Source organism: Haematobia irritans, chromosome 5 (assembly GCF_050003625.1).
Source record: "Haematobia irritans isolate KBUSLIRL chromosome 5, ASM5000362v1, whole genome shotgun sequence".
Classification (NCBI taxonomy): domain Eukaryota; kingdom Metazoa; phylum Arthropoda; class Insecta; order Diptera; family Muscidae; genus Haematobia; species Haematobia irritans.
The window spans coordinates 53,207,675-53,220,785 of record NC_134401.1 but is presented as its reverse complement, the minus strand read 5'-3'; the positions used below and the strand labels follow the sequence as shown (position 1 = coordinate 53,220,785).

The following is a 13,111-nucleotide window of genomic DNA, read 5'->3' as shown; positions in this document are numbered from 1 at the left end:
TGACAACATTTTCTACAGAAATAAAATTTTGACAAAATTTTCTATAGAAATACAATTTTGACAAAATTTTCTATAGAAATAAACTTTTGACAAAATTTTCTATAGAAATAAAATGTTGAGAAAATTCTCTATAGAAATAAAATTTTGACAAAATTTTCTATAGAAATAAAATTTAAACAACATTTTTTTCCATAGAAATAAAATTTTGACAAAATTTTCTTTAGAAATTAAATTTTGATAACATTTTCTATAGAAATAAAATTTAGACAAAATTTTCTATAGAAATAAAATTTTGACAACATTTTTTCCATAGAAATAAAATTTTTTTTCTTTAAAAATAAAATGTTGTCAACATTTTTTTTAGAAATAAAATTTTGGCAAAATTTTCTATAGAAATACAATTTTAACAAAATTTTTCTATAGAAATAAAATTTTGACAAAATTTTCTATAGAAATAAACTTTTGACAAAATTTTCTATAGAAATACAATTTTGACAAAATTTTCTATAGAAATAAAACGTTGAGAAAATTGTCTATAGAACTAAAATTTTGACAAACTTTTCTATAGAAATAAAATTTAAACAACATTTTTTTCCATAGAAATAAAATTTTGACAAAATTTTCTTTAGAAATTAAATTTTGATAACATTTTCTATAGAAATAAAATTTAGACAAAATTTTCTTTAGAAATTAAATATAGAAATAAAATGTAGACAAAATTTTCTATAGAAATAAAATTTTGAAAACATTTTTTTCCATAGAAATACTATTTTGTTTTCTTTAAAAATAAAATGTTGACAACATTTTCTTTAGAAATAAAATTTTGGCAAACTTTTCTATAGAAATACAATTTTAACAAAATTTTTCTATAGAAATAAAAATTTGACAAAATTTTTTTTAGAAATAACATTTTGACAAAATTTTCTTTAGAAATAAAATTATAACAACATTTTTTCCATAGAAGTAAAATTTTGACAAAGTTTTCTATAGAAATAAAATTTTGACAAAATTTTGTTTAGAAATAAAATGTTGAAAACATTTTCTTTAGAGATAAAATTTTGGCAAAATTTTCTATAGAAATACAATTTTAACAAAATTTTTCTATAGAAATAAAAATTTGACAAAATTTTCTTTAGAAATAAAATTTAGACAAAATTTTCTATAGAAATACAATATTAACAACATTTTTTATAGAAATAGAATTTTGACAAAATTTTCGATAGAAACTAAATTTTTTATAGAAATAAAATTTGGACAAAATTTTCTATAGAAATAAAATTTTAACAACATTTTTTTCCATAGAAATAAAATTTTGACAAAATTTTCTTTAGAAATAAAATGTTGAGCAATTTTCTATAGAAATAAAATTTTGACAACATTTTTTCCATAGAAATAATTTTTTTTTAGAAATAAAATGTTGACATCATTTTCTTCAGAAATACAATTTTGACAAAATTTTCTATAGAAATACAATTTTAACAAAATTTTTCTATAGAAATTAAAATTTGACAAAATAAATAAAATTTAGACAAATTTTCTATAGAAATAAAATTTTAACAGCATTTTTTCCATTGAAGTAAAATTTTGACAACATTTTCTTTAGAAATAAAATTTTGACAAAAGTTTCTTTAGAAATAAAATGTTGACAAAATTTTCTTTAGAAATTAAATTTTGACAAAATTTTCTATAGAAATAAAATTTTAACAACATTTTTTTCTATAGAAATAAAATTTTGACAAAATTTTCATAAGAAATTAAATTTTGACAACATTTTCTTTAGAAATAAAATTTTGACAAAATTGTCTGTAGAAATACAATTTTAACAAAATTTTTCTATATAAAAATTTTGTCAACATGTTTCTTCATAGAAAAAAAATTTTGACAAAATTTTCTTTAGAAATTAATATTTGACAAAATTTCCTTTAGAAATAAAATGTTGAGAAAATTTTCTATAGAAATAAAATTTTGACAAAATTTTCTATAGAAATAAAATTTTGACAACATTTTCTATGGAAATAAAATTTTAACAACATTTTTTTCCATAGAAATAAAATTTTGACAAAATTTTCCATAGAAATAAAATTTTGTTAAAATTTTCCATAGAAATAAAATTTTGACAAAATTTTCTTTAGAAATTAAATTTTGACAAAATTTTCTATAGAAATAAGATATAATGTAGAAAATTTTATAGAAATAAAATTTTAACAACATTTTTTTTGTTTTCTTTAGAAATAAAATTTTGACAAAATTTTCTATAGAAATACAATATTAAAAAAATTTTTTATAGAAATAAAATTTAGACAAAATTTTCGATAGATCCTAAATTTTTACAAAATTTTCTATAGAAATAAAATTTTGACAAAATTTTCTATAGAAATAAAATTTTGACAAAATTGTCTATAGAAACAAAATTTTAACAACATTTTTTTCCATAGAAATAAAATTTTGATAAAATTTTCTTTAGAAATTAGATTTTGACAAAATTTTCTATAGAAATAAAATTTTGACAAAATTTTCTTTAGAAATAAAATGTTGAGCAATTTTCTATAGAAATAAAATTTTGACAACATTTTTCCATAAAAATAAAATTTTGTTTTCTTTAGAAATAAAAATTTGGCAAAATTTTTTATAGAAATAACATTTTGACAAAGTTTTCTTTAGAAATAAATTTTTGACAAAATTTTCTATAGAAATAAAATTTTAACCAAATTTTTCTATAGAAATAAAATTTTGACAAAATTTTCTATAGAAATAAAATTTTGACAAAATTTTCTATAGAAATAAAATTTTGACAAAATTTTCTATAGAAATAAAATTTTGACAAAATTTTCTATAGAAATAAAATTTTGACAAAATTTTCTATAGAAATGCATTTTTCGCAAATTTTTTTATAGAAATACATTTTTATATAAATAGTAGTAGCAGTTGGTAGTTTTTTGGTAAAATTTTTGGTAGATTATTTATGGCTCAAGTGAAGCGCAGTCACGGTCAACATTTGCATGAAATATTCTTCAAATATTGAATTATATGGACCGCACTATCGATTTTTTGGAAAATTTTCCTATACCTCTTAAAAAATTACCCTTTCCAATCCTTATAATTTGTTATGAATTTTACTGAATTTTATGATGTTTGTTTAAAAAAAAATTTCTATAGCTCTTAAAAATCACCCTTTACAAACCTTAAAATCTGAAAAATTGCTTTAAGTTTCCTATCGAAAAATTTACGTTAAATTTTCATATCCGAAATGAATGCTTTCATTCGACTAGGACGCCCAAAACAGCTGATTTTATAAAGAAAAATCACCAGTTTTTGGCTTTTCGGTCGAACGAAAGCGTTCGTTATGGCTATGAAAAATGGTATGCTAATTTTTCACCCAAGCTATTTCAGTGCTCTGATTCTATAAAAAACAGCAAAAATCTTGCACAACATATATGAATAAAATGTAAATTTGAGTTTAAGATTGATTATACAAATAATCTCATAGTGTTTCGTATACTTTTAGTTTAATATTTTAATGGATAATTTACCAACATCGCGAAGACATATTGGCGTCGGTGCAGTCGTTAAGCTTCCGTCGACCACAGTGTGTCGGCTTCATTCTTTGATCGGAATGATCCAAAATTGTATTCATAACTGTCAAACATATTGTCCAACTAATCTTATAATCTGAAATGCCCATAACAGATAATAACCATAAATTAAAAAAAAAAATTAAAAATAGTAAATAGTAATAATAAAAACAAAATATCCACATAATGATTCATGAAAACGATATGTATCTTAATAACGAACTTATTTGAAAGCTTTTAATTGTTTTTGTCTTTTTTCGATATGGCTGGTTATTATAAAGTGATTTTAAAATAATTGAAGATCCGAGATTATATATTGCACATTTCCATTGGTTTTTTTTTAGGTAGTATCGTATAGATTCGCGGAAGTTTCTCAAGGACATAGAACTCCATATTGGTTTCATGGCCAATAGCAAAGGATACAGGATTCCAGGCCGTATTTTCTTCTTAAGGATATTTCCACTTTAGTAGTAATATTATTTAGATGAAGTCACAAGTTGTGAACTGGTGTAGCCTTGGGTATTACAAGTGGGCAAGGTAAAGGGATTAAAGCTTAAGCTGCTTACTCCTGCAAAAAAGAAAAGAGAAAAAATTAATAAATAAAAAAAATTAGATTAGGACATATATTTAATATTGGTGCTCAAAAGATAATAATAAAAAAATTAAAAGAATATTCTAAAAACAAGTATACAGTTTTCTTCAATTCTTATCTTCAATTAAATTTAATTAAATTAAAATAAATAAAATACAATACAAAGGAAAGCAATAGAAAATCATAGTACCTAGGAGTCTTATTTGAGTGTTAAAGTGTTGTAGCTGTAGCTGTAGTTGTTGAGAAAGTCTCAACGCTTCTGTCCTGGCTTGCCCCCTTTTAATAGGCTTGGAGTTGTTAGAATTTGTTTTGGACTGGAATTTCCCATACAAATTCTATGGATTTTTAAACTTTCTTCCTTCCCTCGTTCCTTGCTTGGTGTGGATTGTCTACTTAAACTGCTGCAGTGGCTGCTGATACTGTGGAATTATGCCAAGGCTGGTGGGGATGATGATAATGATGCGGATGTGTATGATGGTGTTGTACCAAAGCTTGATGCCAGGTGCTGGACACTGTTGAAATTAATGGCGAAAAGGCACTTGCTGAGCATTTGATTTGATTTTTTTTAATTTGAGGGGGTTTTTTGTTGGTATGTTTTGCAATGATTTTTTTTTATTGTGTTAAATTAAAAGAAAATGAACAAAAAATGGAAATTATATTAAAACAAAAAAGATAGAGGCAAACAATCAAAGATCAAAAGCCAAAACTATTTTTTAAAAAGGATTTTTTTGAAAAATTTAAAAAAACAATAAAATTATTTTTTTTCCTTTTTTTATAACAAAAACATACAACAACAAAACCATATTTAGGAAAGGAATTCTTCTAACTAAATTTTTTTTTTGGTTCTCTACTTTAATTGACTCTACTAACTTGAAGTGGAATTGAAGACACTGCCCGGGGAAGTTGACAACGTACCCATATTGGTGGTGGCTCCATAACCATTTGAACCAGCCGTGGTGGTAGCTCCATATGAACCTCCCGAACTATGTGGTGTTGATGCACTGCTACAATATCCACCTCGAGGACTCACACTGCTCGATTGTGTGCGTTGGTAATCATCTTCGGTCCATTGACCAGAACCATCTTGAACGCTAACTGCTAATTGACCGGCATAGGAATTGAAGCCGGTTGAACCTCCGGGAGATCTGTAAAGGAAAATAAAAATGTTAAAGATATCAAACATATGTCGGTTAACGAAAGAGGAAAGTTCCAAAAAATATTCCCTACACTGAAAGTTTTCTTTTCTGAAGAACGTAATTTAAGACAAACAAAGTTTTCCTTTGATTTTGACCGAAAAAGATTCAGAAATCCAAGTGGGTACCCAATTCTTCCCACATTAAAAGACAACAAGGTATTAGTATTACTACAACAACAATGTCCAAATACATTGAAATGTCAAATCAGGGTTGATAAAGTTGACACTTTTGTGCTTTTTTTTGGCACGAGCCTCGAGCCATTTGGTACTTTTTCATCACAATTATTCCATATGGAGCAATTGTGATGAAAATTATGATGTGAACGTTTCTCAGATTTCAACTCAACTCTAAAAATTGTAAATAGCGGACATTGAAGAAATAAACATATACCAAAATGAGAATATTTTAGTTTTTATTACAGGATCTAAACATTTTTGACAGGAATATTTTCTATACCCCATTCGACCTCAACATTGAGGAACAAATTGTTATAAGATAGTGTATATATTTGAAACGCCCGGAAGGAGACGAAATACACACATGGTGTCTTTGCAGTAATGCTTAGAGCCTGCCCCTGACCCAGTTGCCACAGTTGGTAGAATTCTACAAAAAATGGTAAATTTTTTACTGTTTTGTAGATTGGTAGAATTCTTGATTCTGGTAGATTTTGCAAAGACAAGATTTTCTATAGAAATAAAATTTTGTCAAAATCTTCTATGGAAATAAAAATTTGACAAAATTTTCTATAGAAATAAAAATTTGACAAAATTTTGTATAGAAATAAAATTTTAACAAAATTTTGTATAGAAATATAATTTTAACAAAATTTTCTATAGAAATAAAATTTTGACAAAATTTTCTATAGAATAAAAATTAGATAAACTTTTTTATCGAAATAAAATTTTGACAAAATTTTCTATAGAAATAAAATTTACAAAAAATTTTCTACAGAAATAAATTGTTGACAAAATGTTCTATAGAAACAAAATTTTCTATAGAAATAACATTTTTACAAAATTACCTAATAAATAAAATTTTGACAAAATTTTCTATAGAAATAAAATTGACAAAATTTTCTATAGATATAAAATTTTGACAAAATTTTTTATAGAAATAAAATTTTGACAAAATTTCCTATAGAATAAAAATTAGATCAAATTTTTTATCGAAATAAAATTTTGACAAAATTTTCTATAGAAATACAATTTACAAAAAATTTTCTATAGAAATAAATTGTTGACAATATGCTCTATAGAAACAAAATTTTTTATAGAAATAAAATTTTTACAAAATTTCCTAATAAATAAAATTTTGACAAAATTTTCTATAGAAATAAAATTTTGACAGAATTTTCGCAGAAATAAAATTTTTACGAAATAAATTTTTGACAAAATATTCTATAGAAATAAAATTTTGAAAAAATTTCCTACATAAATAAAATTTTAACAAAATATTCTATAGAAATAAAATTTTGACAAAATTTTCTATAGAAATAAAATGTTGACAACATTTTCTATAGAAATAAAATTTTGACAAAATTATCTATTGAAATAAAATTTAGACAAAATTTTCTATAGAAATAAAATTTTGACAAAATTTTCTATTGAAATAAAATTTTGACAAAATTTTCTATTGAAATAAAATTTTGACAAAATTTTCTATAGAAATAAAATTTTAACAAATTTTTCTATAGAAATAAAATTTTGACAAATTTTTCTATAGAACTAAAATTTTAACAAAATTTTCTATAGAAATAAAATTTTGACAAAATTTTCTATAGAAATAAAATTTTAACAAAATTTTCTATAGCATAAAAATTAGATAAACTTTTTTATCGAAATAAAATTTTGACAAAATTTTCTATAGAAATCAAATTTACAAAAAATTTTCTATAGAAATAAATTGTTGACAAAATGTTCTATAGAAACAAAATTTTCTATAGAAATAAAATTTTTACAAAATTACCTAATAAATAAAATTTTGACAAAATTTTCTATAGAAATAAAATTGACAAAATTTTCTATAGATATAAAATTTTGACAAAATTTTCTATAGAAATAAAATTTTGACAAAATGTTCTATAGAAATACAATTTACAAAAAAATTTTCTATAGAAATAAATTGTTGACAAAATGTTCTATAGAAACAAAATTTTTTATAGAAATAAAACATTTACAAAATTTCCTAATAAATAAAATTTTTACAAAATTTCCTAATAAATAAAATTTTGACAAAATTTTCTGTAGAAATAAAATTTGGACAAAGTTTTCGCAGAAATAAAATTTTTACGAAATAAAATTTTGACAAAATTTTCTATAGAAATAAAATTTTGACAAAATTTTCTATAGAAATAAAATTTTTACAAAATTTCCTAATAAATGAAATTTGGACAAAATTTTCACAGAAATAAAATTTTTACGAAATAAAATTTTGACTATAAAATTTTGAAAAAATTTCCTACATAAATAAAATTTTGACAAAATTTTCTATAGAAATAAAATTTTGAAAAAATTTCCTACATAAATAAAATTTTGACAAAATTTTCGCAGAAATAAAATTTTTACGAAATAAAATTTAGACAAAATTTTCTATTGAAATAAAATTTAGACAAAATTTTCTATTGAAATAAAATTTAGACAAAATTTTCTATTGAAATAAAATTTAGACAAAATTTTCTATTGAAATAAAATTTTGCAAAATAAGATTTTTTTTTAAATCTAAAAAAATTGTCGAAATCGGCCTATATTTAAATATACATATACTTTTATAATAGTTTTAAATTTGATATTATGTAATTTTAGCACCTTTTGGCTTTGAAAAGTACATTTTTAATACATTTTTAGTACTTTTTCGTCAACATCATTTATCATCCCTGCGTCAAATTATATTTCTGTTCGAATGAAGATTACAACTACTGACAAAATTTTCTATAGAAATAAAATTGACAAAATTTTCTATAGATATAAAATTTTGACAAAATTTTCTATAGAAATAAAATTTTGACAAAATGTTCTATAGAAATACAATTTACAAAAAAATTTTCTATAGAAATAAATTGTTGACAAAATGTTCTATAGAAACAAAATTTTTTATAGAAATAAAACTTTTACAAAATTTCCTAATAAATAAAATTTTTACAAAATTTCCTAATAAATAAAATTTTGACAAAATTTTCTGTAGAAATAAAATTTGGACAAAGTTTTCGCAGAAATAAAATTTTTACGAAATAAAATTTTGACAAAATTTTCTATAGAAATAAAATTTTGACAAAATTTTCTATAGAAATAAAATTTTTACAAAATTTCCTAATAAATGAAATTTGGACAAAATTTTCACAGAAATAAAATTTTTACGAAATAAAATTTTGACTATAAAATTTTGAAAAAATTTCCTACATAAATAAAATTTTGACAAAATTTTCTATAGAAATAAAATTTTGAAAAAATTTCCTACATAAATAAAATTTTGACAAAATTTTCGCAGAAATAAAATTTTTACGAAATAAAATTTAGACAAAATTTTCTATTGAAATAAAATTTAGACAAAATTTTCTATTGAAATAAAATTTAGACAAAATTTTCTATTGAAATAAAATTTAGACAAAATTTTCTATTGAAATAAAATTTTGCAAAATAAGATTTTTTTTTAAATCTAAAAAAATTGTCGAAATCGGCCTATATTTAAATATACATATACTTTTATAATAGTTTTAAATTTGATATTATGTAATTTTAGCACCTTTTGGCTTTGAAAAGTACATTTTTAATACATTTTTAGTACTTTTTCGTCAACATCATTTATCATCCCTGCGTCAAATTATATTTCTGTTCGAATGAAGATTACAACTACTGACAACCCTGTGTTTTGTGTATTAGACATTTTTCAGCTATCAGCTGATAACAGCTGATTGTAATATTCCCATTTTATTAATATCCTCGCTGCGGAAAAATGTTAAACTATTTCAAATATTTTCGTATGTTTGAGATCATATTTCCTCTATACTTCCAGAAGAGAAAACAAATTTTCCCCCATTTCTTACCTTGGCATTGAATATAAAGCCTCTACAAGATCAGCTGCACGTTTTAAAATAATTTCCTTTTGCAATTTTTCCGGATCTCCAGGATGGCGGGGTATTAATTTCTGTAGACGCTGGAAACCATAGTCAATTGTGGGTTCATTTAATGCTGAAAAATCATAAGAAAAATAAAGAATTACATTTTGCAAACATCTCTACTTTTTGTGCAAATACTTACAAACATAAACAAAACGTCCCGGTGAACCCTTACAAAACTGTTTACTTTTATACGATAGCGTAACCTCAACAACACCGGGTATATGACGTGGCGGGGTCTGTACGCGTATGGCATGTGATGTTATTAGTTCACTCCAAACCAACATTGTGCCAAACACCACTTGTAGGCCATCAAAGAAATTATCACCCACAATGATGACGGTAGCACCACCTGTTGTCCAACCTTCACTGGGTGAAATAGCTTTAATGCAGGGTGTGGCCACTGGTAGAGGAGGATAAAGACCTAAAATTAATGATAAGTAGAAGAAGCGCTATAGTTAAAATCGGAATTATCATGAGGTTGGAAAAAACCAACATAAAAAATATTTTACATATGAGGGGATTATGCCAATTCAGTGAAAATTAAAAAATAAAAAAATATTTTCCCTATTGGAAGAAATTACCCTAATAACTTAAAAGTTTTTTTTCCTGGCAATCAGAGTTTTAAAAATTCTTATTTTTCTGTTTTTAAAATTCTACTTGTAGCTCAACGGAAAATTTATTTCCAAATGGTATTGATTATTTCCTGTCAGATTAGCATTGATATTTTTGTGTTGAAAAGTTTGTGATATATTGCGAATAGATTATAGTGAATGGTTTTTGTGCTAAATTGTGAATGGTTGATTACTTTTGTAGAGATTGACTTATGTCTGGGGGTCCATGGTTTATTTCTTTATTTTCGGTGTCGATTTCGAAATTTTTAAAACATATATATACCGAAATGGTATTAAAGGCTTTAACAAAATATTTCCAAATAGTATGATGATGATATGCTCTCATAGCTGTGTTGATAGTTTTGTGGTGAATGGTTTGTAATAAATTAAAAAAATAATAAAATTAAAAATTCTTATTTTTTTGTTTTTAAAATTCGACTTGTAGCTCAATGGAAAATTTATTCCCAAATGGTATTGATTATTTCCTGTCAGATTAGCTTTGATATTTTTGTATTGAAAAGTTTGTGATATATTGTGAATAGATTATAGTGAATGGGTTTTGTGCTATATTGTGAATGGTTGATTACTTTTGTAGAGATTGACTTATGTCTGGGGGTCCATGGTTTATTACTTTATTTTCGGTATCGATTTCGAAATTGTTAAAACATATATATAACGAAATGGTATTAAAGGCTTAAAAAATATTTCCAAATAGTATGATGATGATATGCTCTCATAGCTGTGTTGATAATTTTGTGGAGGATGATTTGTAATAAATTAAAAAAAATAATAATAAAATTAAAAATTCTTTTTTTTTGTTTTTAAAATTCTACTTGTAGCTCAATGGAAAATTTATTCCCAAATGGTATTGATTATTTACTGTCAGATTAGCATTGATATTTTTGTATTGAAAAGTTTGTGATATATTGTGAATAGATTATAGTGAATGGTTTTTGTGCTATATTGTGAATGGTTGATTACTTTTGTAGAGATTGACTTATGTCTGGGGGTCCATGGTTTATTTCTTTATTTTCGGTATCGATATCGAAATTTTTATATTTTATATGATGATGATATGCTTTCATAGCTGTGTTGATAGTTTTGTGGAGGATGACTTGTAATACACTGTGAATGGATTATGGTGAATGAATGATTGCTTGAGAAATGACAAATTGTAAACGAAGGAAACAATATCGTTTGGGAACAATTTGTCACATAGTTTAAATATTTTTAGGTATCGATTTTGTAGTTTTAAGGCATGAATACAACACAATGGTAATAATCTCAATTGCAAAAGGGTTTGCAGATTAGCCTGAAACCGACTTTAACCTAAATCATCAAAGCAGTATTGCTTTTTATGTAGAGACTTATTCTGAATGGATTATGGTGAATGATTTATTGTTTAACAAATCAAAATAAAGGTTAATGGAGAATACGATACCGTATGGTAATATTTTTTTTACCGTGTTTAAATACTTTTTGGGTATCGATACAAAATTTAAATGTCGTTTTGACATACGCAGAAAATATGACTAAAATTCTCTCCATTATCGAAATGGTATAAAACGCTATTCTTAATCTCAATAGCAATCGTTATTGAAGATTATTATCTTACAGCACTAACCACCTTTTTGTGAAGACTTATTGTGAATGATTCAAAACTCAAAATAAAGGTTAATGAAGAATGTGATAGATAGATACCGCCAGGTAATAATTTGCACAGAGCATTTTAGGTATTGATACGGAATTGAAATTTCTTTTTTGATATACACAGAAAAAATATCATTAAAATATAAGTTGAATAAAAAAAAAAAGAAAATGTAATTCAATTAAAAATCAATCACGAAAATGAATTATATCATAATTTTGTAATGGGAACAATTAATTTTTTATTTGACATTGGTGATTGATGCTATCATTTCTGTGATTAAAAAATTTTAATTAATATTGAATAAGGTCAATTAATTTCATGACAACAAATATTTTTTCTATAATTCGATATTTATGCTAGAAGTGAAAATACGGAAAACGGTTAATACTTTACATTCCAAGCGCTATTTAGGATTTCTATACTATAGGTTAGGTATCAGGCTCACTTAGAGTATTCAGTCCATTGTGATACCACATTGGTCTACTATATTGGTATTGATATTTTCTGGTTGTATGATATATGACTAATGGTGAATGGATTATTGTGAATGGTTTATTTTTTGAAAAACGTTGATGTTGACGATTAAAATTTGCTATGCCGATATAGCGGATTTATTCTATAATTCCGTATAAAAAAATATATCATTTAGTTTTAGAAATATATGTAGTACTACACTCCGAGAAAAGTTTATATCATGGGTACTTAAATCCGTACTATTTAGTATCGATTGTGAATCTACACCCCATGCTATTATAAAAACAATGTAGCGCTTTTATAAATTTCAAAAATAAGAACATAAGTAAAACTTTCATGTCATATGTTAGTGGTGCATATCATTTGGTGTCGATAATGTACCATACCATCTGATATTAAGATGATACCTTTTTGTACCAAGTTAACTAAATTTTTGAATGAAAATTAAAAGTGTTAATACCGAATGGTACATCCAAAAAAAGTTATGTTTAGTTCACGTCATTAAAGTTAGCACAAAAATATTCAAATAAGGAACATTTACTCATATTGTGCAAAATTTAACTAAAATCAACTAATCTTCATGAACTAAAATAAAGTTCAGTTGGCATTAGAGCCCCTTTTTTCTGGGTGTAGGGATTCATATTACTTTCCAAACCAAAAAAATTGTTACCATATGGTAATGGATGGGAGCCACCGTGGTGCAATGTTTAGCATGCTCGCCTTGCACACACAAGGTCGTGGGTTCGATTCCTGCTTCGACCGAACACCAAAAAGTTTTTCAGCGGTGGATTATCCCACCTCAGTAATGCTGGTGACATTTCTGAGGGTTTCAAAGCTTCTCTAAGTGGTTTCACTGCAATGTGGAACGCCGTTCGGACTCGGCTATAAAAAGGAGGTCCCT

General features: G+C 24.2%; 1 protein-coding gene across 1 annotated transcript in view; it reads right to left on the bottom strand.

Moving 5' to 3' along the window:
- Positions 1-4,477: 4,477 nt before the first annotated feature.
- LOC142238668 (transcription factor collier) overlaps positions 4,478-13,111 on the bottom strand; it is a 96,471-nt gene continuing 87,837 nt past the window's right edge. Inside the window, exons 8-11 of the mRNA XM_075310369.1 lie at positions 9,614-9,895; positions 9,400-9,544; positions 5,035-5,309; positions 4,478-4,676 (exon numbers count right to left, since the gene is read on the bottom strand). Coding sequence (XP_075166484.1) covers positions 4,558-4,676; positions 5,035-5,309; positions 9,400-9,544; positions 9,614-9,895 — 821 coding nt within the window. The 3' untranslated portion in view covers positions 4,478-4,557. The remainder of the gene's footprint in view (positions 4,677-5,034; positions 5,310-9,399; positions 9,545-9,613; positions 9,896-13,111) is intronic.